Below are 23,410 nucleotides of genomic sequence, written 5' to 3' on the forward strand. Positions count from 1 at the left end.
TCTGCGATAAACCCCCGAGAGAAGTACGACCACCTGTCTCGAACATGCCACGAGAGGGCAAAAATCCGCTGTGAAGCCGAGCCGCCCCTCGCACGAACCGTGCCAGACCACGGGGAAGCCGCAGCCGCGTCCCCCGGGCTCCCCGCTCGGGAGCGCTGCCGCTCCCCGTGCGGGCCCTCCCGCGGCCGCCGCGCACCGCCCCTCGCGGCGCCGGCTGATGAGGCGCTGTGCGCGCCGGGCCCTTCCGTGCTGGCCTCCCCGCTGCCGGCCGTGCTCGGTGCCATGCTGCAGCCCTGCGTGCGGAGCGGGGCTGCGCGCCGCCTCGCCCGGGACGTGCCCCGGGCCTGCAGCTGCTCGGCGCAGGGCCCCTCGCCGCGGGGCTACAGCCGCGGCGCGGCCGGGAAGGTGAGCGGGAGCCGGGGCGGGCGTTGCGTGTCCCTTGCTCCGCTCGGCTCTCGGCTGAGCCCTCCGGGTGCCCCCCGGAGCTGAGTCTGGAGTAGTGCGGCTCCCTCCGCTTCTCTTGGGTGTGCCAGACTGGAGGTCTGCGCTGGCGGGGAGAAGCTCTTTTGTACTTAAAGTCGCTGATTGAAAGAGTTTTTGTCTTTATGTGATCGGCGAAATTATTGTAAATTCACTTACGTTGTATCTGACTTTTTCACACTTCAAAGTAGTTGTTGTAATTGATCCTGGTTTATGGAAGTGTTACTCTGTTCATCACCTTAGATAAATTCAAAAACTGAGATAAATACATACAGAAGTAGCAAGAGTTTGAACACTGTGCTCACTGACTCTCTGATGGGTCTCTAAATTTCGTGTTGCTTACATTAACGTGTGTCCTTTTGTAGGGTCTTGTTCTGGGAGTCTACTCTAGTGAAAAGGATGATGGTGCTGCCCACTTCACTAGTGCGGGAGATGCTTTTGATAGGCTTGTGTCTGGAAAGCTGAGCGCACTTCTGTCCCTGTAAGTGTGCGATAAGCTTCTGAAATGGACTAAAGTACCTACAAATACCAGTAGGAATAATATTTTTTTTCATTATTACTGTCTGTGTCCATATCACTGTCAGACTGGAATTTGCTTCAACAGTTTGGAGGGGAACTCCCATGATAAAACCAACCTCTGAGCCAACATGCAAAATTTTCTGGGAGCTGTCCTCCGCTCTGTATCAGCACAGAGCCAAACATCCCAAATGCATGTGTGGTACACTGTGTGGTCGTGGGGTAAATGTAGCAGTGTAATATTTATCACAAGTAAGGCCTTCTGTATTGAAAGAATCTTTTTGTGTCCTAGATGTGGGCCACCTTTGAAGAAAGGTAAAACACGCATATTTCATGGCTTGCATCAGGTATGAGCTTTGTGGTTTTGTATGCTAGTTGATTGATGTGTGAAGTTTGTCCTTATGTCTAATTTTATTCTGAGTTCACTGCTGTGCTTGTATAAATGGCCAGCTCTTCTTTCCTCTTCTTGACTGTTTCAACTCCTGTTCTGCACTGCCCATGCTTGCACAGCCTTTTGCACAGTCCTTTACTTGCTCCACCGTGCTGCAAATGGAGAGGATGTGAACAAGTCTGCTCCAAAGGTGCTGTTCTCTGAATAGCTGCTTCCTGAATGAGCTAAAGCATGGCAGTTTTGGATCTGACTTCCGTGCCTCCTGTGCCCAGGAACAGTGTGTCTGTGAGGAGTTACTGATAGGTGCAAAGGCCTTCCGGACCTGACAGTTCTAAGAGAAGTTAATCCCTTCATAGGCTTTTGTCAGAGGTTTTAAGTCAGGTGCTTGAAACCTCTGAAAAGAAGATATGGGACTGTTCTTCAAGCAGGACTTTTGTCTGCACAGGCATGATAGATCACAAGGGTATGAGATGAGGATTCATCTGCTCAAAGTCAGGCTTTTGGTGCCATTTGAGAAGCTGGGATAGAACTAATGCACATATGTGAAGCTGACCAATATGGAATGATTTGTGCCTTTTTGGAGTTCCTTTTTGGAGTTTTTGGAGTTTTTTGGAGTTTTGGAGTTTTTTGTTTTGGAGTTTTGGAGTTTTTGGAGTTTGGAGTACCTGGAAGGCCTAGGCAGGCATGTGGTGTGATAATAGGTGTTCCTATCTAAGTAACTGAATCTTACTTGGAAGCTATTTAAATAATCTGAAATAAATCCATTTGTAGTGAGAATTGCCTACCATGTATAAATTCCTGTGTGGACACCCCATGCAGGTGACACTGGAGTTGGTAAAAAGGCTCTCAGAAATTCCATGGAAGTTTAGTGCACTGAAGGTCCTATTATCACAGTTCTGCATACAGGATGGGCTCTGAAGTGAGTAGCAAATCTCTGCAAAAGAAGACAGGAGAATGTTAACTGGTATCACTGATTTTCTGGAATGCTAACACAAGTTTCAGCATTTTGTGGACTAAAAGACTGAAGTGTAGTAGTTTGAAAGCTGATTGTTAGAGGCTGACAGAGATGGAAAAGCCTAACATTAACTTAATTTTTTCTCAAGATCTATAGGAACATTATATATTTTCACATACATAGCTTTGAGTTTTATAAAAATTTGACTTCACTCTTAAAAGGCTCCTTTAATACTCGCTACTTATTTCCTTCTACTTGCATGCAGCTTATAAGGCAAGCGTGTAGTCTGCTGTGCTACATTGTTTTCCTGAGCTCTGGAGAGGTGTACCCCTGTGCAGCTTTTGTTGGCTACCTGGCAAATCCTGCCGGCAGAGCTCCTGAGATGAGCTAACACATTGAGCTTTTGAAGTGATTTTATTTTCTTGAACATAGTACTGTGTAAAAAAGGTTATGATTCTCCAGATAAGTTCTGTCCTTTCTTACAGCTTGAAAGCTGTATCTGCTTTCCAAGGACTCTCAGGCTTGCCCTTGGGAGTATCAGATTTACCATGTATTGAACATAAAGCCCTGTCTGCCATGTGCATTGCACATGATTATTAACTGGACAACAGAATAACTAACTTGCATGCTTGTGGCAAATGACTGGGAGCACAGCACAGCAGCACCATGCAGGCACTCTTAATGGAAAGTGCCTGATATAGAAAAAGTACTGCATGTATTTTAATGCTATGCTTGGTTTGATTTGGAAAGTCTTTTTAACAACTCTGCTGTGGTTGTAACAATGAGGAAAGTGAATCCATTTGTGTGTTGGCTTCTTCTAGGACTTTCCAAGTGTGGTGGTAGTTGGCTTGGGTAAGAAGAATGCTGGAATAAATGAACAAGAAAACTGGAATGAAGGCAAAGAAAATATTCGTACAGCTGTTGCAGGTTAACTATTTTTTAAATTTTTTAAGCATTTTGTCTGTAAAGCAATTGCAGTTTTGCAGCATGTTCCACTTTTGAAGACCAAGTCTAGGTATGCCTTTGTTTTGAAATGCACAGCTTACTGCATGGTTTGGTAAATGCATTTACTTGTCACTGATACTCATGTAAATTTTTCTTTAGTGAGCAAGGAGTTATCAAGAATGTAAATCAAATCCAAAGACAGGTAACTGCAGTTATTTATATCAAATAACTTTCCTAAACGGTGTGGTATTGAAGAGGCACTTGTCTAATTAGAATTTTGGAGCCGAGGAGCATCACCAATTCACTTTATGGTCACTCTGTACTTAAGTACACACATATATTATATCTATTTTATATATATATAAATATATATATTTAAGTATTCACACTTATTTCATAACTGAGATATTTGTGTTATAAATTAATAATTTCACAACATCAGTACTATGATTCAGTATGTTATCTGTTGAAGACAGAGAGGGCTTATCTTAATCAAGGATGACTGCTGCATCTAAGTGTGTAAAATAAGAATTAGGAGTTCTCACTGAAGACTTTCTAGTCTGTGATTGAATGACAACTGTTTGTCCAAAGTGCTAGCCAGTAGCTGCCATTAACATTGTTAATTAATGTTCACTTTGTAGCTGACATAAAATATTGTTAACTTATTTGGGAACAAAATAGAATGTATGGAATACATTGTTTATAAAAGGGTATATGAACTCATCTGGAAGAAAAGAACAGCCATATTCTTGGCAAAAATCTGAATTATGACAAATTTCTGATACCTGTAGATAGTCATAATTCATAGCACGCCAGAATGATAGAGCCTTGCTTTGCTACAGAATAAGCTTTAAGGAGTCAGAACAACTGTGATCTTTCCTTTTTTATTCTTTTGAAACATTTTAATAATTATAATTCATCAACCAATATTTTACTAAAAATTTGCCCATATATGGTCATTAGCATTTTTAATTCTATTGCATGATCTATTTGACTGACTTACTTATAAACTCAGCTATCTTGAGTTGAAATTATTTTTTCCTTTCAATGTCCCATTGATCACCTCGGACAGCTGTTTTGCAGTTCTGTGCAATAGTTGGCCTTCAGTTCTGTGCTGTATTTTTCAGTGGGCTGCAGGCAGATCCAGGACCTGGAGATCCCTTGTGTGGAAGTAGACCCCTGTGGAGATGCACAAGCAGCTGCAGAAGGCGCTGTCCTTGGATTGCATGAATATAATGAGCTGAAGCAAAAAAAGAAGCCTGTAGTTTCTCCTCAGCTTCATGGAAGGTGAAGGCAAAGGAAAGCTTGCCTATTTATTCATCTGTTTATTTGCTTATTTATAAAACTGTATGCATGGCATGCCTGTGCATGAGAAAGAAAACTGAAGGAATAGGGCTAGCAACAGTGCTCTTCTTAACTCCTACTCATTTGAATTTCCTGAAATATTTTATATATCAAGTATATTTATAGTGTTTGTTCCATGTGTTTTGATGCCATATTCAGAGGTTAAGGGTAAATAAATGCTGTTTCATAGAAAAGAAGGACCAGGATAAATATAAAAACTAAAAGCTACCTGAAGAGAAGTTGTGATATACTAGGACTTCTGTTGGTATTGTGTGCCAGAATTATGGAGAAGAAATATTTCAAATTCCATAAATGGATAAATTCTTTGGAGAATCAGGAAATGCTAACTGACACCAGACCAATGTGCTATGGATATATTTTACATAGTTCACTTGTTATATTTTCATACACAGAGTATAGTGTAAGAAGAGAAGCCTGGATTCTTCTGCTCTCTAAACAAACATCACTTACTGAGAGCAGAAAGTAGAACCAGGGCTTTTGGTTTCAGAAAAATTACTGGAGTGGACTTTGGATGTTTGGTACAGGATATTCTGTCATGCAGGGGAGAGGTATTTCCTGTATGTACTTTAAGCAGGAGCAAGTTCTTCCTTACAAAGAAGTTAGTGAAATAAAGTGGAAGCTGCTTGGGTAAGCATGTCTTGATAAATTATATGTAAAATAAACACTCTTCCTATTTTGTAGCATGGCAGATAGTTCAGAAACTGATTAAATTTGTATTAAATAAACATTTCCTGAAAACATAGAGGGTCCTACGACCAGTTATGGAAGTAATTTTTTCATATAGTAATTTAGATTGGAAAAGACTTCTGGAGGTCATTCAGTCCAGCTCCAACTTGGATTAGAGATAGCATGGACATTACATACAACATTAAATCTTGGCTTTTGTTTAGTCCACATTTTAATATCTCGTGAGTTGAAAATTCCACAACCTCACTAGACCATCTGTTCTGGTTCTTACCTACACTCATAGTGAATTTTTTCTTTGTGTCCTATTGCATTTTTCCTTGTTGAATCTGGAGATTGTTGTCTGTTACTGTCTTACTGTGCAGCTCTCAGATGTGTCTGTGTTCAGAAACACTCCTGCTTCAATTCATGTTTTCTCAATTTGTCTGCAAGGATTATGTGTGAAAACCTAGCTAAAGTCAAGAAAAAACACAGAATTTTTTAGGCTGGAAAGGACCTTTACGATCAATTATATCCACTGTGGTCCTTTGTGACAAACACTCTCATCACAGAATTCAGTTAAATTGGTCAGGAAAAATTAAGTTGCTGCAAATCTAAAATGTTGGTTCCTAGTGACCATCTTGTCCTTCATATACCTAGAACTGGCTTTCAAAATTACTTTCTCTACAAACTTCTAAGGAATTAGTCTAGAATAACTGGTTTGTAGTTCCCTATATCCTCCTTGGCATTTTTAAAAATGCGTATTTATCCTTTTCAGTCATCAGGGACTGCATTCAGTTACACCTTCCAAACTGAAAGAGCCTAGGCTTGCAGTGATGCCAGCCAGTTCCCTCAGAACCCTCAGATATGTGCTGCCTGTTACCAAGGACTTGTGTATGTCCATCATCCTTAAGCTAAGTCCTAAGTCTCTCTTCCTGTCATAGGAGTGCCCCTCTTCCTTAAACGCTGTTGCTGAGCACAAAGAACTGGGGCATCTGGAAGATCTTTATAATTATTAAGGTTGATGCAAAGCCAGCATTGAGAACTTCAGTCTTCTCAGTGTTCAGTAGGTTGCCTGCACCATTTAGCAAGTGAACAGTGTTATTCCTGCCCTACCTTTTGCTGAAGGTGTACCTGTTGAAGTCCTCTAGGTACCTTTCCCACTTCTTGCCAGTTTCAGTTTCAGCTGACATTTGGCTTCTTAATTACATCCTTCCATATCCAGGCAGTATTTCTATATTCCTCCAGCATTCCTCTATCATTGTTCTGCTCTTTTTAGAGGCAAAATCCTGTTCAATGCTTTGCTTTGTGATAACTTATAAAGTAAGTAAGTTGTCTCAGTAAATTGAAAGGTTTTGTACTGGTCATCTGTCAAAGTAACCAGAGAGACTTCCCCATTTTCAACATAGGCAGCTCTGGGAATGGTTGCTCTGTCATTTTTTAGTGAAGTGCCGTGAGTGCACTGGGAAATGAGATCCAAGTTCCACTTTTACCACATATCCATATTTCAGTAAAGGGAAAAGCAGAATTGGAGACTTTATATGGTAAATAAAAACTTTCAAGGCTGTTAAAAGTAATGTGATTACGAACTTTGGAAGGGGTATTAAACATTGTGTTTAAGGATTTAAGCCAATCTTTGATTAGTGAGGATTAGGATAAGACCTAATGAATTGGATAGATAATTTTCCATCTGTCTACCCTTGGATTCTCCTAGCTTTCTCTGAAGTACTTGGCACTGACTAGAACCAGAGATAAATTACTAGACTAGAGTCTTTGTACTTTGTTAACTGTGATATTAATTGCTCCAAATTAATGATACTGCATTTTAAGAAAGAGAATATGGGAATGCTTTTCTTACTTTTGCAAATGTCTGTAATCCTGATTATTGTGTGTTGTTGTTTAGTGCTGAAAGTCAAGCCTGGCAAAAAGGTGTTTTCTACGCTGAGGGGCAGAACCTCGCTCGGTACCTTATGGAGGCTCCAGCTAATTATATAACTCCAATCAAATTTGCTGAACATATTGAACAGAAGCTCAGAACTTTGAGCAATGTAAAGGTCCACATAAGGTAAATTCCATGGAAATGATTCCTCTGTAGTTTAGAGGACCATAACAGTAAGATAAGATACCTTCCAGGTTATTCAGATCTGAAGTTATTCAAATTTCATTTTCCCTTTGCTACTTCAAATGACAAAAGCGGGGAAAGTGTCTGGGGAAAAGGTGTGAGGGGTGTCCAGACTGCAGGCTGTTGTCAAGGGTTAAGTGAGCTGCTAGTTTGCAGAGGAAGAAAGATACTGTGATGCAGTAAAATCATTAATTGTCAGTTAGTCATGCAGTCAATTATTGCTTAATTAACACATGTGCTGTGAAAAGAAGCCTCAGTGAATAGAGGGCTAATATTAATACCTTTTGTTTTCTTCCCAAGTGGCTTTTTTACATACCTTTGCTTTTTTGTGTGGATGTGGTAATAAAGCTTCTTGTATTTATTGCTGTTACTGTTGGGATTTTTTAATAGTTTTTAAAAATGTGAGATGGAGCCATAAAAGCCCTTGCAAGTGAATTTGCATAGCTGGTGCTTCTTGCCCCTGAATTTCTACTTTCTGCTCTATAGTAGAAATGGGGTTACTGGTTGTGCAAGTGTTGGAGACTATTTTGTTGAAAGCAAAAGTCTGGGGGAGATCTAGCTAGCAGAAAGCTAAATGTAACCTGCTGCAATATTGTTACTTCACATACCTTTAGTATCTACAGCCTCACAGGCAAGTGAAAGATCAGTGTTTCTGATACAGAAACTGTAGACAAGCTGTTATTTTGTTGGTTTTTTTAAACAAGATAAAACAAAAATCAAAGAGCAACTTTGAGGAAGTATTTTTCTCCTACACCAAAAAAGGTAGTAGTGGTTGGATTTAAACTACAGTTTCCAAAAAACCTAACTAAAATGAAATGGTTTGTGTACAACCTGTCAAGAATAATGATCTCTTAAAAAAATCACCTTGGTCAAAGTGTCCAGATGGGATTAAAAAAAACAAAACTAATATATGTTTCTCTTCCAGACCGGAGTCTTGGATAACAACACAAGAGATGGGAGCATTCCTGAGTGTAGCTAAGGGTTCAGCTGAACCTCCCATCTTTCTGGAGATTCACTATTTAGGGGGTGCTAATACAAATGACTCCCCGTTGGTATTTGTAGGAAAAGGAGTTACATTTGACAGGTATGTAAGCTTGTATGCCAGTATTTTAATTACTAGAGGGAGAAAATGCTTTCCTGCTATTCATGTTCGACAGGGAGATGTTTTTTCTTTGCTCAACATGTCTTCAATACCATTCCACTGAACTTGCATTATATAGTAGCTTGTGCTGCCTTTTCTGGCAATAAGACAACATCAGTTGTCCAAAGTAGGAAATACTACTGTCCAAGTAGTAAGGGGAAGAAGGAAATTCAGAGGGAAATAAAATAAAGATGGTGCTAATTTTTCTTCTAGTCCTGAACAAACCTGTGGATGAAGAATTTGCATGTTTAGAATTGCAGTATGTCACTGGACATCTAGATGATGCTTAAGGAAATAGAAAATAGTTCATTCTTTGCAGCAGTTCCTTATAACTATTTTCTGTGTCACATACTGCTGAAGAATTTATCACTCAGTTCCCCATCCATATGTTGATTTTTACCAAGTGTACTATTTTGTTTGTTTTGTGCACTGCTATTATGAAGACCAATGAGTTACTCCACTGCAGTTTACCTGGATTTTTATGGTCTCCTAATTAGGAGGATGTAATATTTTATCTGAAATTAAAACCCACATACCTTGCTACCAGTACACTTACTAGGGTTGTAGAAGCATTTGGAGCACCAGGTCTAGCATTTACTGATATTTGGTGTTAACACACACTGATGGACAGAACATCATCAGTGCACGTGACATGGAACTTGAGCTGTTTGTTCCAGTGGTGGCATTTCACTGAAGCCATCGTCGGGTATGGATGCGATGAGAGCAGATATGGGAGGGGCAGCAACTATCTGTTCAGCCATTGTGACAGCAGCAGCTCTAAATCTACCTTTGAACATAATTGGTAAGTATTTGAACATAATTGGTAAGTGGTTTTCTCTGGGGAATCCAAAAATCTTAGCTTTTGTGAGAGAGTATTTTTCTAGTATTAGCAATGGTAAAAGCCATGTACAAGCATCATGGACTCTTGCACACCTACTTCTCTCATTCGCTCGCTCCATCTCTCTTCCATTTTTACATATCAAAAAATTACTGTTCTTTACTTTACTATTTTACTTGAATAAAATATTCGAACACCAAATCAAGATTTTTAATGTATTATTTTTACATCTTAAGCAAGAAATTTTGTCAATAAACATACCTCCAATGTCTTTGAAAAGTCCTGATCCTTCATTGCAAGAAGGAATGTGCATCTCTGTATAATCAGTTAGAATGAAAAGGAGTCAGGAGTGCCAAGCTACCTCCATAAGTGCGTGCCACAACTGAACAGGAAGAGGGATTAGCTCTAGTTTCCTTAGGTGAATATCTCAGCAGAAAACTAAAACAAACCAAACCAGTCTGCTGATACCTTTATGCATGTGCAATAATTTTTTTTTTCTGAAAAAAGGTTTATTTTTTCTACAAAGGTAAAATTAAATGAGCTGATTCAGACGCTGTGGCAAGACCAGTTGGCAATGGCATAGAACATAGTCTGCAATAAGTTTTAGTTTGAGAAGCTCGACTTTGAGTTAACTGGTATTTAGTCACTTCTGTGCTTCAACCAGGAGAGGGCAGCGGTGCCCGCGCACATCCTCACGGCGTTCCTCAGCGAAGTGTGCCATGGGGACGGCTGGCAGTGGAGCCTGGCTGTACATCACGCCACTGAAAAGTGGTGCTCCACTTGTGGACCTTGTGCCAGGGGCAGGTTTTCTCTATGAGTGGTGGAGTGCCTTTCATTCCATGATCCCAGTCATAGTTGCAGTTTTGATGCTGAGCCTGTTTTTTGCTCATTTCTAGTTCTTGGTATGGCTGGAGTTATGTGACAAGTCCTTGGACAACTCTAGACATTATACAATGAGCACAGCTTGAATGGCTCAGAGTGTTTATTTGAGAAGTTTTTAATTTCAGAAAGAAAGAAGTTCCTTTACATGTGAATAATTATATATGGGAGACACAAAATAGTATTTATTGCTCCTCTGATATCACTTGTCTGGGAAAAATGTAGCAGAAAACGTTAGTGGTAAAGTAGTGTAGGTGAGAGAGCGTGGTGGTGCATTCCCTGATTGAAAACTGGACCATGTGTCTTTCATTAACTGGGAAAAATTGTATTTTGAGTTTAATTTCAAAATTACACTTGTACTATTTTATTAAGGAGATGTCTGTAGTTTATCTAAGTGGTTTTTTTCTACAGCTTTTCTGAGAAGAAAACTAGTAATTCACTTTTCTTTTTGTTTCTGAGGTTTGGCACCCCTCTGTGAAAATATGCCCAGTGGTAAGGCGAACAAGCCTGGGGATGTAGTTAGAGCCAAGAATGGAAAAACAATACAGGTATGCATGTGAAACTTGGAATTTGAATACTTTTAGTGAACTGGTTTAATCAACCAAGGTGACTGCAGTCAGAGTACATTTGAAAAAAACCCTTATAGATAAGCAGTGCAAAATGTACTGTTTTTAAAATTGTAAGAAGCATGTTACTAACTAGAAATTGCTATTGTAGGATTTTTTCAAATATAGATTGAAGAGATGGGACATGTTTTATAAATTGCTAGGAAAAGCTGCAAGGTAAGGTCATTTATTGAGCAGCTGGAAAAGCTCGTTTGGCACAAGAGGTTGTTACAATGCTCATAAATACAGGCTCTAAGTCCAAATAAATAACATTAATTGCTTCCAGCAGACTCTTGAGGAGAATTCCTTGCTATCTGGAGTAAGACATCAGAGTAAGACATCAGTTTCCTGCTGATGTAACCATGGTCTTTAACCATGGTCTTTACGCTGCCAAAATGCTCAGTACAATCAGAACTCTGAGTCATAGGGGCTGTTGGTTCAAAGGAGCTTGCCAAATCAGTACCCAAGATACATATTTCATATTTATTACAAATGGTTTCATTCTCATCTAATAGATTAAATTGTATTGAAAGACATGGTGCTGTAGATCACTGATTTAATGCAGAAGTAGATGGGTTTCTTTTTTTCTGAATTTCTGTGAATCTGCCACTTTTGACTTGCCAAACCTTCCATTTCTTTGACATTCATCTCTGAAAACTGAGTTCAGTCACCCTCTGCTTTGAGGGAAAAAGACTGGGCATGTATTCCCCCACCCAGCAGAAATCTGCAATAAAGTGCTGGTAGCCCCAAGCACATGGTGCAGCCTGTGTGCTCCCCTGAGACAGCTCTCCAGTCTCCAGGCTCTTCTGAGGAGCCAGCAGTACAGAGACCCAGCATGCAGAGGAGGTTGTGGTGCTGAAGGATGATTAGCTCAGCTACAGATATGCTTTTACTTTATACACATAACTATATATCAATGTTATATTTTTTCTTTCTTTTTTTCAGTGTAGTTTGAGTAAATTTTCATTACCTGAAGTTTCTAGGGTCTCTATCCAACAGCTATTTAGGATGATATGTGAGAAATACATACGTGAAAGAGACATTTACAGTACTTTATCTGTTTTTTCACTGCCTTTGCCTTTGAAGGTAGATAACACAGATGCAGAAGGAAGACTGCTGTTAGCTGATGCTCTCTGTTACGCCCACAATTTTAATGCAAGGGCTATTGTGAATGCTGCAACATTAACAGGTAAGCAGTGTCCCTTCCCCGCTCACTTTGAAGTCAGTTTTGTGTTCTCTTTAGTTGGGCTGTGGATTAGTTGTGCTGTGTATATAAACCCCACCTTAATTCAAAGGCAACTGAGATTATTGTACATGTTTCAGGACAGCAGTGAGCACAGCCTGTGTGTCTCTGGAGTGGGAGGGGACGTGCAGGGTACATGCTCAGCAGTGGAGATGAAGTTGGGTTGGCTCAGCCCAGCTGGAGCCAAGAGCGGGAAGGCCTACACAGACTTCAGTGTTTCTGCACAGTGTTTCCCTGTGACTCTTCCATCTCTGAGCTGAACGCTCTCAGCTCCCAGGCCTGTGTGCTGCAGAGGTGGTGACATGTTCATGGAAGAGTCCTGCCCGGTCCATCTGGAGCCCAGACAGGTTCCTGAATGCCTTGCTGGGTGCCTGAGCTCTGACCTAGCCAGTGCCAGTTCTCCCACTCTGTGGGCTGGCTCAGGCCTCCATGATGGCAGGAGAGTCATCATCATTTCCCAGGAATTCGTTTGACTGAAGCATTTTTTGTGTAATTTGCATATTTTTGGCATTATGAAATGTGTTCTAATTGTTTCATCTCTACAATTGTATAATAACGAAGTTGTAAATTTAAATTTAAAACCAGCAATTTTGTATGCATGAACTCACTAACAAACTGTCATGGGTGAGGTGACTGTAGCTGAAATAAAAGCAAACACAGAAGAGTAATTCAGACAGGACTCTACTCTGTTGCTTCATTAATATGCTAAGCGAAATAATTATGCTTATATAGGTTCTCTGCTAATGCCTTAAATTATGTTCCATCTGTTTTACTAGTTCAAATGCTGTGGAAAATTTCAATAGACAGAAGGGAACTTGATTTTGAGATTGTTGGCTTGTATAAAAGTATCCCTATCTGGGATCCTTGGGCACCAAGCAGGAAGGAGGGCTCCCATAGAAATTTCTTTGACATATTTTGCTAAACTACTTTTTTTTTTCATCTCACTAAGGATTGAATGTTGGTATTAGAGAAGCAGTTCTGGTCCATCAAATAGATAAATATCTAATCCCATGGTTTAATATTTTGATAAGGAGTATTTTAATAAATTAAATATTTAATAAAGTAAATTTACACATGATGTGCAAAAGTCTATGTAAGTGAACTTCACAAAAGAGAAACTATCAGCTCAAAAATTATAGAGGTCTATAAACTGGAAAATGCCCATTCACTTGTTTTTTCTACATGAAAATAATAATATCTAGGTTTGTTTAGAGGATACTGTTATTGTTTAATACTTCTAAGAAGTTGTTTAATATTTCTAAGAAACATCAATCCGAAATCAGAAAATTTAGTTTCATGGAAAACAGAATATAATTCTTATGATTCCTTGTGTTTTTTAGAATATATAAATGTTCTAAAGATGTTCAGACTTCCAAAAATGTCAGTGTACTAAAGTCTTCAAGTTTTGCAGTCTGATAAATTCCTGTTACTGATAATAGTTCTGAGAGGAGTCAGAATGCATGGAATAGCTCAGGTCCACCTTTGCCTTTGTCATATAAACCTGAAGGTGTGTTTCTTTAGGTGCCATGGATGTTGCATTGGGATCTGCTGCGACTGGAGTGTTCACAAATTCATCTTGGCTTTGGACTCACCTCTATGAGGTAGGTCACCTGCATTATTGTTAAATCATAATAGTAATAATTCAGTGATATGTCTTATTGAAAAGTTAGTACACTACTGAAAGTCTTTATGCCAATCTGAAAGATGTTATGTTTTGAAATTTTAGAGGAATTATGTCAGTACTATATTTAGTTGAAAATAATGTTGACTGTTAACTACTAGCTCTTCAGTGAGATGCAATATCAAACACCAAACATCTCAAGGATCTGTGTGTTCTGATAACTCACTACATATGCATAAACTCTGGACTACTGGCAGTAATTAGTTCGTGTTAAAAAGATAATTGATCTTGCTTAATAACATGGATACGGAAATTCAGAAAGGCCTTGTGAGTGGCTGAAGTGTGATAGATCAAGGAAGCCTCTGAGGGGAAGGATTTCTGTTGTCAGGGAAAAGGAAAAACAGATAAAAAATGTAGTCTTTTGACATTGCCTTGTGGCTAGCACTAAAGTACCTCAAAAGCAGGATTGCCTGTTTTGTTTTGCAAACAGTGTATTTCCAAAAACCTAATATCTTGGGCTGAAGATTTTTAGACTGGTAAAACCTAAACAAAACCCATGCATGAAAACAGGGCTTACAAGTGCAGTTAGAAAAAAAATTCCCAAAATATCGTTGTTTTTTTTCCAGGCCAGCATTTTGACAGGGGACAGAGTTTGGAGGATGCCTCTTTTTGAGCATTACACAAAACAAGTCACAGACTGTCCTCTTGCAGATGTGAGTAACATTGGAAAGTACAGCAGGTAAGATGAACCAATACCTTCCATGTGCCCCTTTTTTCAACCTGTTTGTATAATATGTGTGCTGTTGGAATTGCCTTGGGAACAATAACATCTTTCTGTTTCCCACAGAGCTGGAGGAGCATGCACAGCTGCTGCATTCCTGAAGGAATTTGTGACTGCCTCTCACTGGGCTCATTTGGATATAGCTGGGGTCATGTCAAATAAAGATGAGGTGCCGTATCTCCGGAAGGGCATGGCAGGGCGGCCCACGAGAACACTTGTTGAGTTTGCAGCTCGATTAAGTCAAGACAGTCACAATGCCAAATAAAAATACTTGTTCTGAAATCATCCACTCTGCCTTAAGAATAGAAATCTTAAAAGCTATCATTCATGTATGAATGCCCCAAGCATATTTTCACTATGGCAATTAACTAAAAATGCATTTTATAAATTATTACTTGAGTAAGAATATCTCAACTTTGAGATTTTTCATCCATACCATATTATGCAGCTTAAATTAAAAATTGTTCTGTTTGAACTACTGAAATATTTAATACCAAAACATGATAATGGGAACTATTGAGACACCTGTTTTATATGTAAAGTAGGCATAACTGTTGTAAACAATAAATACCTTCTTTGGATATGAGTTTTGATTGAGAGAGAATAAACAATCAATGACAGATGTACCTCACTTTTGAGTGTAGGTAGTGTCAATGGGAACTCTGCAAAGTTTTTAATAGAAACACCATTCTGGCATTTTTTTCCTTAGAAAAACTAAACTGCTTTTGGTATGTACTGAGGCAGAAATGTTGCTGTGTGCTTAGCATTAGCATGGCTTCAGAATTATGTAGTAAGTTATAAACATGCCAAGAAGTGTATATTGTAACTTTTATTCAGAAAACTAGTGGGTGCAAGTTAGTGTCTGTGTGTTTTCTAGGGGGACCTGCCCTTATCTCACTGGTTTTTGTCATCCTGATAGTTCCCCTCTTTTCTGGTGTGAGGTGGCCACCTTCCAAGCAGGGACATTATTCCCAGAATCAGTTCAAACATCAAACAGACATGACACTTAAAACGTGAGGTGATGTTTTCTTGACAATTTTCTTGATCCAAGCCCATGGGGTGGGATTTGTTTTGGTTTAGTGTGGGTTTTTGGGGTTTTTGTTAAATGCTGTTGTGAACAAGTGATGCTGAAACAGTGCTTACCCAGGCTCGCACCTGTGAGACACAGCAGGGCAAAGGCTGGAGGAGAAGGGTCCCTCTGGGGAGGATGGCTTTGCTGTCTCTGCTTGCCTTGTTCCAGCAGCGCCAGTGGTATCCTGGCGCGGAGTGGGAAGAGTGTGGCCAGCAGCTTGAGGGAGGTCATCCTGCCCACCTCCTCTGCCCTACTGAGGCCACTTCTGGAGCGCCCTGTCCAGTTCTGGGCTGGTCAATGCAAGAAACACATGGAGCTACTGGAGAGGGTCCAGCAGAGGGCTATGAGGATGGAGGGTCTGGAACATCTCTTATGAGGAGAGACTGTAGGAGCTGGGTCTGTTTAGTGTGGAGAAGTCTAAGGAGCGATCTCATCAACGCATTACACTATCTCTTAGACAGGTGCCAAGAGCACAGCCCCTTTTCGAGGCGCCCGAGGCAGGACGAGGGGCGATGCACTAACCCACAGACGCCGTGCCCGAGGCTCCGGCCCTCAGCGGGCGGGGCCGCGCCGGGCCCGCCCCGCTCCCGCCGCATGCGCGGCCGCCGCTCCCGCTATGGCGGGCGCGCTGGGCGGAATGTTCGGCTCCCAGGCCCCGGGGCCGCCGCCGCCGGGGCCGCCCGGCCCGCCCGGCCTCATCCCACCGCCCGCGGGGCCGCGCAACCCCAACAACACGCTGGTGGACGAGCTGGAAGCGTCCTTCGAGGTGAGGGGGAGCAGCCGCGGGCGGGCGCTGCCCTGCCTGCGCCGGCCCCCCGCAGCCGCTCAGCGCCGTGCTTCCCTGTCCGCAGGCCTGCTTCGCCTCGCTGGTGAGCCAGGACTACGTGAACGGCACGGACCAGGAGGAGATCCGCACCGGTGAGCCCGGGGCAGGAGCAGCGCGCCGCCCCTTCCCGGTGGAACGCTGCTGGGAGCAGTGGCAGCACAGAGCCCCACCCGGGAGTGCCCGGGGCCTGGGGGGAAGGTCGGAGTGTGCCACTTGTCTCCTGGGGTTGGGTTGGCGTGCAGTGAAATGCGTTTCAAGCACCAGGGAGGTGATGTGATGCATTCGGAGGCTGAATGAAGCAGTTACAGGAGATGGGAAAGGCCAGGCAGCTCAGTAGCGCTGCTTTAGGGCTCGAGTGACGCGCCTCCGTGGAGGTGGAATAAATATTGGTACGAACAGGGGTTTGAAAAGCGGCCCTTGACTACTCCTTAGAAGTGCAGTTGTCCCTGAAAATTTTCTGCAACTTCACTCAAATGGCGTTTCAAAATCGGTATAAATGCTTTTTAAAACTCTTTTCTGGATATTTGATCATGTTCACGTGCTGGTATGGAACAGCTTTTATTACCAAGACAGTAGTGTGTAGTATATGAGGGCACAATAGTCTCCTCAATAAGTGCATAGTTTAGAACCCTACACTGAGCTTGTTGCTTAGACATGCAACCGAGTTCCATGAATTATTTTATTATTCTTTGTCAAAAATAAAATAAAACGTGGGAGGAAGTGTTGTCCTGCACTTCTAAAATAACTTGTACATTTGCAAAGCAGTGAATTACACAGGGACTTATTGGTTTATAAATACATTATTTTAGATAGTCTGAAGATTTTTGTTCTAGAAGGTACTGTGAAAAGTGTTTTTAATACACCACTACCATTACTAGCCTGAAATCTTATTTTTTTGGAAGCTGTTCTTTCAATGTTATTATATATTTAGGTGTTGATCAGTGCATCCAAAAGTTTCTGGATGTTGCAAGACAAACTGAATGCTTTTTTCTACAAAAAAGACTGCAGCTATCAGTCCAGAAACCAGAACAAGTAATTAAAGAGGTATGTTAATTTACCTGTCCTGTGCTAGATCAGATAAGCTATGTACCTTCATCACCGTGTTCATAATTTTGGGTTTCTCACCATGACATGATGCTGTTATCATAACTCTCGTCATGAACCCGGAGAAGCTGGATACCAATGATAATTCATTGGAAGAGACAAACTAGTTAGTCAGATTTTGCTGGGGATGGTGATCTCTGAAATATGTGACATAGGTGAACAGCACTAGTGCATTCACAGTGCTTTCCCTCTGTATCATTAGACACTTTTCCATTATTCCATTTTTCCACTCTAAGTTCAGCTTGAAAACTCAAGGTCTAAGAAAGTTACATGCTCTTTATGTGGGGTGGTTATCCTTTTGAATACTGTCTATATACTAACACACAGTTTTTTCATCCATAGGATGTTTCAGAATTAAGAAATGAATTGCAGAGAAAAGAAGCATTAATTCAGAAGCATTTGAGTAAACTGCGACACTGGCAGCAGGTCCTGGAGGACATCAGTGTACAGCACAAAAAGCCTGCAGAAATGCCTCAAGGTCCATTAGCTTACCTAGAACAAGCATCTGCAAATATTCCTGCTCCAATGAAGCAAACATAATCTTCAGTTTTACACAGCTCAATATTTTAAAAGCAATGGTGTTCTTTGTATGCTTTTTGTATAATGTAATTTGTACTGCAAATGGTGTTAAAACAATTAAGCCAAATAAATTTTCTTATTTTCTTCTTTTCTTTTATTACAGAAATATGGATTGGTTTTATGTTTTAATGGAAAATATTCAGAGTTCCTGTTCAGGGTGCTTTCTGGTAGAAGTGTGTCTCCCACAATGCAACCTGTTCCTTCTAGAGAAGGTGGCACTTGCTTTCCCCTCTGCCTTTTTGGTATGATCAAAATGTTTGCAAAGACTAGTGTTTGATTTTTCTGGAATATTTAAATGTTTTGTGATCCAGTAATTATCCATGACTACCACTGCAGAAACACTCTTAGAATAGTCTGTATGTAAGTCAGATCACTTTTTTTTGAAGTGAATTGTCACTCTCCATTGTACTGGCTCACCTCATGGAAGGTGTCTTGGGATATTCAAATTTGGTTCTTATGGGATGAATTGAAATGGAAAAACACACACAAAAGAGTGGGATATGTAATGCAGGCCTGATGATACTGATGTTCTGACTCTCAGGCTACTGAAGAGGTGTTCCAAAATACAGACCATTCATTGTGGAGGTAGGATCACCACCACTGTCCACCACAGAATTACCTTCTATTGCAGTGCTCTGTTTAGTCAGTTAAATGTAGCCAAAAAAGCTTTTGAGGTAGAAATAGCAAAAGAGTCCTATGTATTACTAGGCAACTATTTTAATTCATCCATATAACCACTTTTCTACATATAGTTTTCTAGGAGGCCAGCACTGAATAATTAATTGTTGTAACCCTGGAAATAAGATTTGCTAACTGTGTATTGAAAATTCTGGTGTTCTTGGGGCAGCATGGATGAAACGTAATGAAAACAGTGCAGTACATTTCCATCCTCACAGATGCCAAGGTACCCACCAGTGTTACTGTACACTATTCAGTCTCTTTCTTGATTACAAGTATGAGAAGTGCCTTTTTTCCAAATCTACTGCCAAACTCACTTTTCCAACCAAACAGTTGCTCTTGGAAAAAATACTAGATAACTGGGATGAAAAGTGTTGGCATGTAGAAGCGTTCTGCCCTTCCTTCCACCTTTGCACCACCACTGAGATGCAGTGGCTGTTTTGTATGAAGTGATGGCATCTGTTGGTGTAGCTCTTGCTGGCTGTTGGATGTAAGAAGAGGTTAGGCTGGAGGTACACCTCTTTGCATGTAGAATATTTTTTTAGGTAGCTGGGTCCTGTTGGTTGAAATGAAATGGGGATTCAAAGCAACTGAAGAGGAACTATCCTGTCTTAAATGTCAGGCTGCTGATTGCACATTTTCCCGCCTTTTACACTTAATGGGTTAATTACCCAAGAGTCAACTTATTAGTGGGTTCTTTCCTGCCAGCAATGAATTAGCATGATCTGATAAATGTAGTCATTCCCCCACTTTGCTTTTATATGGGCATAAAATTAGTATGGAGTTAAAAGGTACAAGGGTGCAGTTGCCATCACTGGAACTCAGTGTACAAGTCTGACTTACTTCAGCATTAACATAGAACTCTTTTGAAAAACACAGAAATTCGATAGTTTACAAGCTTTAATGTTCATAGTTACACATCATCCTAATTTAACAGGCTGATACATATATTGAAATTCAATGGGAATATTACATAGCAAATAGCTGACTATGCAAAACAGTTTATGAAGTAAACCAGAAATTATTTCTAAACCAGCCTGCTATAAACGTGCTAGTTTTGAAGGTACAGTACATGCTGTGCAGCTTAAAATTAATTTAACAAAAAGCATTAAAAATTTCAAAAATTACATTATTATATGCAGAACTTACTTTAAACAGTTGATGAAGCAAGCATATAAATGTACAGAAGAAAGATATTTTTTCAGCTGGTGCCAAATTGACAGAACATATCAGAGTCCAAATTCCATATTTAATGAAATTGTGGACAGATACAGTCTCTTCATTAAAAAGTCTTTTCACATAACTGTATCTAAACTTTTCCTTAATTTTTTACAGAAGTTGTTTAAAAAATGCATTTTCCTGAAATTCATGCCTGTAACTCCATAGCTACTAGATCTAAGAGAGTGCAGGTATTTCCTAACTTAGAAATTACTTTTTTTTTTTCCCTTAAATCATCTATTGGATTATCATTCCTAAAAAGAAAACAGGAATTACTTTTATAATAATTCTGAGAAGTATGGAAATAGTTTGCTTTAAAATGAAAAATACTTAGTAAACCATTCTTGACGCTGAGGGTCTTGTTTTTGGTCATCTTTGGTTTGTGGTGATTCAGTGCCATGTGTCCTGTGCAAACAAATAAGCATTAGCATCACCAACCTACTTACTTACAGTCTTATCAACATGTAGTACTTTTCCCAGAAAAACTCATCATCCCTTGAATGGTTCTGTACCCACAGAATGGATGGGGCCAAAAGGTGCCAGCTACAGTTTTAGTGGGATCTGTGCCAGCCAGGTAACTGGACTAGCAGCACTGATTGTAACACGAAGAAAAGCATGAAGCAGAGCTTAACAGCTATGGAGAAACATTTGAACATAGTTCGTAACTTGACACCCCCAAAAAATTAAACAAAGGATGCTTGAAGGATATGAAGTTTTGAAAATCGGAGAATGACAGCTGCAATTCACTCTTACAAATACAAAATACAATTTATGCATTAAAAATGTTGGGTAAAAGTTCTATTTGAAACTGAAAGATTTATCTGACCACTACCTGGCATTCATAATCAATCCTATTACATAGTTCCTGATTTTCCATCATTCAGGATTATTTTAACATATGATAGCAAATAGGAGTTAACTTATGATTGATTGATTTAAAAGAATTAAGTGAGTAGCAGCCAAGCTACCCTCAGACTCCCTGTACATTTGTTTCCCTTTAAAACAGAAATCCCATTTGCCTTGGCAGTCATCTGGCATGACACAGCATCTTTGTATCTTAAAGAAGTGGGAATTGCCAAACAGGATCTAAGCCCGTGTCCCAGGTTGTTTTTGTCAGCAGTAAGCACCATCTGCCCTGAAGGAAAGAATTCTCTTGCACATAATTTACAGGGTAACTAAATCTCCACCAGGAGGTAGCTGACAAGGCTAGATTTTGCCCTGAAATACAGTGGTAAGGTTTGTGGGTTTTTTTAACTGTATATTAGGTACATACAATTTTAACTATTTCTTGAAGAGAGAGTCTATTAGAATTTTAATGATGTTAAAACACTGAACATCGTTTACGTAATTCAAACATTTGAAGAATTGAAGGTCTTCAGAGAGAAAAACCCAAAGAAGTTAAGTATATGCTAATCAGTTTTCAAATCTCTAACCTTTCCAAATTATAAGCCTAGATTCATTCAAATACCTCTTAAAATAAAAATATGCCATCCATATCTACCAAGTGCAAGGTGAATCAATAAAAATAAGAAGGAAGACACACAAGACACACATCCTTTACAGAACCACTGAAAGATGCCTTTTTTTTTCTTTTTTTTTATTTGGTAAGTGTGTGTCTGTGTGTGTGTGTGTTTTGGTTGGTTGGTTTGGCTTTTTTTTTTCCCCTACCAGGAGAAGTTGCAAGCATAAGGTCTACTGGGCAGGGATTATAGCCCACTTTTGCAGTAAAGTTCTGGATATGTCTGCAGAAAACCAAACACACAGAGTTTACTGCAGAGTAGGAACCTTACATTGTTGTGTATTTCTACATGTAGAATGTGTTTGAATTGCCTACAAGATTCTAAATATTAATTCATTTATCATCATACAAAATGGACAAATACCTTGTGGCAGCACTGCTGTCTGTGGCCTGTGTTGATGGAGAGCCCACCCTGAGGCAGCCAGAACTCCGGTCTAAGCTTGTAGATTTTGTTATTTGAGGAGCACTTCTTTTTGATCTCAAGTCACAGCTCAAAAAGCTCTTTGCGTAGGAAGCTAAATTCGGAACACTGACAACACGACTGGGCACCTCAACCTTTTTCTTCTGCTTTTTATTGTAACAGAAAACTTCATTACATACACAATTTTACAATTTATTCTATGAAACCTTAACAATATTTCCTTCCAAAATACCTTATGAGGCGCACCCAAATAGGAAGATTTCTATCTTTCTTTATGGGCATTTAAATTAAATTCTCAGGGTATCCTGTATCCATGGATTTTGTCATCCAATTAAAACAACGTGAATGTGACCCTGAGATTTTAGACACATCAAGGTGCTTTCCACCAACTTAACCTCCCTTCTTTCTATGGTTACTTGTAGAAATATCATGCAGAGGAGCTGGAATGACAAAGGGCAGATACCAGGCAACTAAAACAGTTTCATAATTTTCCTCGATGCATGCAACATCCCGATTAGCAACTCCCAAATCTGCAAGCAATGGCCATGCTTATCCCAATGGAAGACTGATGTCAGAGTTCTAGTGTTTTATATTGGCTTAAACACCTGTTATCTATGTTGCATATATACTTCTAATGAATTTCTCCTGTGCTCAACAACTGACTGTAGGTTGGCACTGGAAAGAATTCTACTGAATAACACCATCATAAAAAATGGATAGCATTTCTATTGTCCTGATATGATTCAAATAGTAACAAAACCATCACAATTTGTGATTTTAATTGCATTGCTCATCTTACCTTCATGGAGGGAGTCAAGCATGCTGTATTAGGATTGAAAGAAAATGACCGATTCCTGTAAGATTCAGTGTTGGCTGCAAGTGAATGCTGACATTTTCTTCCTTCCTGAAGGGAAACAAAGTTATGTGTATGGAAACAGGTATTTATTGGAAGCTGGTATGAAAAGATACATTTGTCAAAGTATTCCAGAACAGAAAGAAACAACTAGAATGAAACAATGTGCGAAACACTGAATACAGCAATAGATTCCGAAAAACATATGTCCATATAAAAAGCAGTCTTACCACCAGCTGCTTGATAATCTCTTCTTTCTCACTTAATTTGTCTTGCAGACAGTTTATAAGGTGTGTATCTTCAGGCCTGGACTCCCACTTTCTTGACTTTTCTTCTAATTCTTTAAGTCTGTACCGAAGAAAATAAAGACCAGAAAAAAACTTCCTCAGATTAGGTTCAAGAGAAACCTTGGATGTACTCTGCCCTATGTTCCAAGCCTAAAATACAGGGACATAGCCAGGCCTTTCCAATAAAACAGGATTTTTATAAAATGGGCACCTGTACATGGTTTATGTAGAATTACAGAATCTTCTGGAGTTCCAAAATAAATTTCCAGGGTTAATTCACAACACCTGTCCAGTGTAAAATCCAGCCC

At 40.0% G+C, this 23,410-nt stretch overlaps 3 protein-coding genes across 8 annotated transcripts in view; 2 read left to right on the forward strand and 1 right to left on the reverse strand.

Moving 5' to 3' along the window:
• The first annotated feature begins 245 nt into the window (after window positions 1-245).
• Window positions 246-15,171, forward strand: LAP3 (leucine aminopeptidase 3). The gene is made up of 13 exons (XM_068188754.1): window positions 246-405; window positions 846-961; window positions 1,289-1,343; window positions 3,164-3,269; window positions 4,415-4,574; window positions 7,219-7,380; window positions 8,363-8,521; window positions 9,256-9,380; window positions 10,755-10,843; window positions 11,987-12,089; window positions 13,665-13,744; window positions 14,391-14,503; window positions 14,612-15,171. Exons 1-13 carry the CDS (start codon window positions 283-285, stop codon window positions 14,808-14,810), a joined length of 1,590 nt encoding a protein of 529 aa, XP_068044855.1. The 5' UTR covers window positions 246-282; the 3' UTR covers window positions 14,811-15,171.
• Window positions 15,172-16,075: 904 nt separating this feature from the next.
• Window positions 16,076-18,220, forward strand: MED28 (mediator complex subunit 28). The gene is made up of 4 exons (XM_068188755.1): window positions 16,076-16,383; window positions 16,469-16,535; window positions 17,375-17,487; window positions 17,890-18,220. Exons 1-4 carry the CDS (start codon window positions 16,234-16,236, stop codon window positions 18,085-18,087), a joined length of 528 nt encoding a protein of 175 aa, XP_068044856.1. The 5' UTR covers window positions 16,076-16,233; the 3' UTR covers window positions 18,088-18,220.
• Window positions 18,221-19,841: 1,621 nt separating this feature from the next.
• The window catches only part of FAM184B (family with sequence similarity 184 member B), a 37,761-nt gene continuing 34,192 nt past the window's right edge, over window positions 19,842-23,410 (reverse strand). For 2 of the 6 annotated variants that reach the window (XM_068188747.1, XM_068188749.1), the window contains 4 exons: window positions 23,046-23,163; window positions 22,762-22,866; window positions 21,906-22,108; window positions 19,842-20,427 (listed from right to left, as the gene is read on the reverse strand). In XM_068188747.1, coding sequence (XP_068044848.1) covers window positions 20,337-20,427; window positions 21,906-22,108; window positions 22,762-22,866; window positions 23,046-23,163 — 517 coding nt within the window. In that variant the 3' untranslated portion in view covers window positions 19,842-20,336. Of the gene's footprint in view, window positions 20,428-21,905; window positions 22,129-22,761; window positions 22,867-23,045; window positions 23,164-23,410 lie in introns of those variants that run through there. The other 4 variants (XM_068188748.1, XM_068188752.1, XM_068188751.1 and 1 more) reach the window with 4 other exon arrangements.

The sequence above is a fragment of the Anomalospiza imberbis genome, chromosome 4, assembly GCF_031753505.1.
Source record: "Anomalospiza imberbis isolate Cuckoo-Finch-1a 21T00152 chromosome 4, ASM3175350v1, whole genome shotgun sequence".
Taxonomy (NCBI): Eukaryota; Metazoa; Chordata; class Aves; order Passeriformes; family Viduidae; genus Anomalospiza; species Anomalospiza imberbis.